The sequence below is a fragment of the Neophocaena asiaeorientalis genome, unplaced genomic scaffold (genome assembly GCF_003031525.2).
Source record: "Neophocaena asiaeorientalis asiaeorientalis breed wild unplaced genomic scaffold, Neophocaena_asiaeorientalis_V1.1 scaffold761, whole genome shotgun sequence".
Classification (NCBI taxonomy): domain Eukaryota; kingdom Metazoa; phylum Chordata; class Mammalia; order Artiodactyla; family Phocoenidae; genus Neophocaena; species Neophocaena asiaeorientalis.
The window spans coordinates 688,776-692,819 of NW_020174818.1; the positions used below are offsets into that span (position 1 = coordinate 688,776).

Sequence of the window (4,044 nt, forward strand, 5' to 3'; positions counted from 1 at the left end):
GCCGGCGGCTAAGCGCGACAGAGCGAGGGGACGGAGGACCAGGGAGGGGCGTGAAAAATTAATCAGACTCTTCCAACGGGATGGATTCGAGGTCCGAACCGGAGAGGGTGTGGATGGGTAAAACCCATTACGGAGGAATGGGGTCTGGTCTGGGTTGGAGCGCAAACTCAGCCAAAGAAGGGCACCTGGAAGTTAGGCCAACTCGTGCAGGGAGGTCAGGGATTTATTTGTCAGCTCATCGATGGGAGCATGACTAAGGGTCCGCCAGAGGAGGGGGCTGCTAGTTAAAACTGGGCAGGACACTGAAAGGCGTAGACAGAAGTGTGTGGCAGGGGCTTCTAGGGAACAGGAGGTTGGACAGGAGTGGGAGGAGCTGGACATGGCCCCAAGGGATCAAACTAGTTACTGGCAGGGTATGGTGCAGGGACGGGCAGAGGCAAATGAATGGGTTCCAAGGCCCCAGGTGTAGAGATGATGGATGCCTGAGGGTAGAGCCAGGTAAGCAGATGTGGCTAACTGGGGCTGGGCTGACCAGAGCCCTGAAGGCATGGAACTAGGACACCTCCCTTCCCCACACAAACACATGGGCCCATATACCTAGACTCCCCCCTTCCCTTCAATAAAGATGTTCAGAGCTACAGAGTCCTCAGCCCAGCACACTTTCCTTCCAACCCAGGAGCCATCGTCGTCCACAGCAGAAACAGTGTATATGAGTCGGAAAGTTGGCAAGAAGCTGGCATGAAGTTGAGAACTACAGGCCTGTTTACCCTTCCTCTGTGAAAGGAGGTGGCGAAGAAAGGCAAGAGAAGCAGCACTGACCCAGACAAATACCATGTTTATTTCACAAACACTGGGAAGATGGGCTGGAGGTGGAGGTGGGACACGGGTGCCAAGCTGCACACAGTCAACAGCAGCCCACTCCCCACACTGCGGATCCAGCCAGGCAGTGCCTCAGAAGTGAGTGCAGGGAGGGCCCTGAACACAAAGCCCCCTGAAAGCCTAAGGGGCACAGCTCCAGCTGTCCCGGGAAAACCACAAATAAATAAGAGTGGGGCACGGCCCCGCCCACGCAGATCGTCTAATCACCCATCTTCACTCTGGAGGTCTGCAAAAGAAGAACAGGAGAAATCAGTCAGGGACAGAGAAACAGATTAGACAATGACAAATGACAGATGATCAGACCCATGGCAGGATGGACAGACCACAACAGATGGATGACTAGACCAGGATGGACATGTTGTGACAAACACAGTGAACAGGGACACAGAGACAACTACAGAGTTCAACTGTGGGACAGACAAGACAGAGAGAAGTGGCATATGGACAGTGCCAGTCACCAAGTCAACCCAGTCAGGCGCCCACAGTCACACTCAGACACTCAGGCTGATCCTTCATCACACACACCTCCGATGTGCTGTCCTACTGACATCACAGTCAAACACACCAAGACGGACTGAGACAGACGCATCCCAACCTGGTCTAGACTACAAAGACAGCGAGGAAGAGACAAAATAACAGAACAGGAAAGAGAAGCTAAATCTTTTGTATACAGACACAACAGACAAAAAAAGACAGTTGTCAGTGATACCACATTGAAGACAGAAATAAATGGAGAACTTCAAAAGGGGAAAACCAAAAGATGGGAACTAGGTGGTGGAAACTATTTAAGAGGTTCTTATGGTTACAGGTGTAGACGGGAGCACTGTGGCTCCTCCAGAAGAAGGGTGAGGCTGGGTTGGGGACAAGAATAGAGGCTTCCCAGGGGGATTCAGCACCTGAAGGATCGCAACGATGACCCCAAAGAGGCCGATGGCACTGCCAAAGATCTCCACAATGAGAATCTTTACAAAGAGGCTGGGGTTCTGTGCATCAGCCAAGGCGGCACCACTGCCCACGATGCCCACGCACACTCCACAGAAGAGGTTAGACAGGCCCACTGTGAGGCCAGCCCCAAACATGGAGTAACCTGGAGAGATGGAAGGGGAACACTGAGGCCAAGCCAGACACAAGGAGAGATGAGGGCAAGGGATTCAACATGGACTAATGGGGCCAGCCACCACCCCAACTCTACAAAGCAGCCCAAAGTAGGTGAGAGAATATCAAAATGAAGAATCTAAGCTGGGGTGCGCACTGGAGGGGGAAGCAGCTGTGAAGCCCCAACTTTTTGCCTTCACATACCCACCTACCTGCATGGTAGTTTCGATGGCCAATGGCCTTGGGGTCAGTAGCACTGAAAGGCTGAGGGAAGCAGAGAAATAATCAGAAATCACCCCCTACTCCACTCCCCCTCCTCCACCATCACTAAGCAACATATAAACACACTGGAATAGATGCCCACCCCACCTAGTCCTCCATACCTCAGCCATGTTGCTAATGACAATCGCCATGATGATGCCGTAGATGGCCACAGCCTCACAGAAGATGATGCTGGTAGTGGTAGCAGGGGATTAGGGGGTGGAGAGGAGAAAGAGTTGAGAAAGAAACCAACCTTCCTCCCTGAAGAGTCTCCAGCCACCTCTCCCCCACTGACATCCGACCCCAACAGGCGGCTTGTCAGGAGCAGCACGTCAGGCAGGTCAAACACACAGGCAGCTACCAATGCAGCTGGTTCTGACCACCTTACGAGGGTCCTACACTTACCTGACCAGGTTCTTGGTCTTAATCCTGGGGGCCTTCACCCCTCCCCCAATGATGGAAGAGCCAGTGATATAGATGCCCCTGGTGGACGGATAAGAAACCAGTGAGCAGAGCCCAATCCTGTCATTGCCCCCAAGATGACTAAGAACCCAGTGACACCACTTGCTCTGATTTAGCCCCTCCCCTGACCCATGACCCCAACACTTACCATGCTGCCCCAACCACAGACAGAGAGATAGCTAGGCCAATGCCCAGGTTTGACCACATGAAGGGGGAAGTCTCCGTCAGGAACCTGGTGTGCAGACGGGGGAAGACAATTCAGCCGTGGTGGAGAAGTGCGCACAAAATCCACTCCCTCCCCAACACCCCTAGTCCTCGATGCTGAGACAAAACACTTCGTGTTTCCCAAAGGTCCCCATCCCAGACAGCTGGGGGGTGGGGTGGGGTAGGGATCAGATCAGAGAGGGCAGGCTGCAAAGAAGCTCCTAGGACAAACCTCTCCCTTACCATGCCACATCAAAGCGGAAGCCCAAGTCAAAAATGGTGTAGCAGATTCCTGCAGCAGTGAGAAAAACGGGGGTTAGGGACTCTAGAAAGAAGCGCCACAACTTAGGCAAGAAGCTACTGCCCAGCTGATGGGCCACCTTCCCAAAAGGTCTGCCTACACCTAAGTCAAGGGAGAGTCCTCTGGCTGGCCCCACGTAAAAGCACAGCTGCCTATACAAATTCCTCTATTCAGACCTCCGTTTTCTGCCACTCCTTCAGGAACATATCCCCTCTGTGACGCCACCTCCCTGACCCAGACCCGTCAAGAGGAGCCACCGGCAGGCCTAAATACCCTGGAGAAGGGGAGGGAGCAAGAGCTCTGGCCAGGCCCCACCAGATGCAGCCAGCCCAGTCCGAGCCGCTGTTTACCCAACACGCTGTGCGTGTGGGGGGAGAGCAAGACTACTGGGAAAAGAGGAACTGGAGCAGCCGGCTCGTGACCCAAGCAGGCCGGTCAAGAGCAAGAGAGGGACGACAGCAGGGAGCGAGGGAAGGGGGCGGCAGTGACAGAAACGGACAAGGACTGCGCTCGCGGTCCCCAGCGAGCCCTGCCCGCGCCCCTCCCCAAGCAGCTGGAGATACGGGTCTCCTCTGTCGGGGTCAGAGGCCCGGACAGACGCGAGGCAAGTCCAGGAGCCCGGGATGCAAAGCCCGCGCCGGGGCCCAGGATTCCCAAGCCTCCGCTTCCCCGCTGGGCTCCAGCCGGGCTAGCTCGGCCCGATGCCGGCCCCGCCCGCCAGGGCCCGGCCTCACCCACAACGAGCAGGCAGGCCCAGAAGGCCACGAAGACCCCGGAGTAGAGCAGCACTAGCCCAGTCATGGCGGCAACGACGGCGGGTCTCGGGTCGGGGGCGGGGTGGG

At 55.7% G+C, this 4,044-nt stretch overlaps 1 protein-coding gene across 2 annotated transcripts in view; it reads right to left on the reverse strand.

The window, feature by feature from the left end:
- Window positions 1-815: 815 nt before the first annotated feature.
- The window catches only part of ATP6V0B (ATPase H+ transporting V0 subunit b), a 3,423-nt gene continuing 194 nt past the window's right edge, over window positions 816-4,044 (reverse strand). The window contains exons 2-9 of one of the 2 annotated variants that reach the window (XM_024760393.1): window positions 3,937-4,044; window positions 3,145-3,193; window positions 2,846-2,929; window positions 2,641-2,718; window positions 2,358-2,427; window positions 2,187-2,238; window positions 1,776-1,966; window positions 816-1,105 (exon numbers count right to left, since the gene is read on the reverse strand). In XM_024760393.1, coding sequence (XP_024616161.1) covers window positions 1,079-1,105; window positions 1,776-1,966; window positions 2,187-2,238; window positions 2,358-2,427; window positions 2,641-2,718; window positions 2,846-2,929; window positions 3,145-3,193; window positions 3,937-4,003 — 618 coding nt within the window. In that variant the 5' untranslated portion in view covers window positions 4,004-4,044 and the 3' untranslated portion in view covers window positions 816-1,078. The other variant, XM_024760392.1, reaches the window with a different exon arrangement.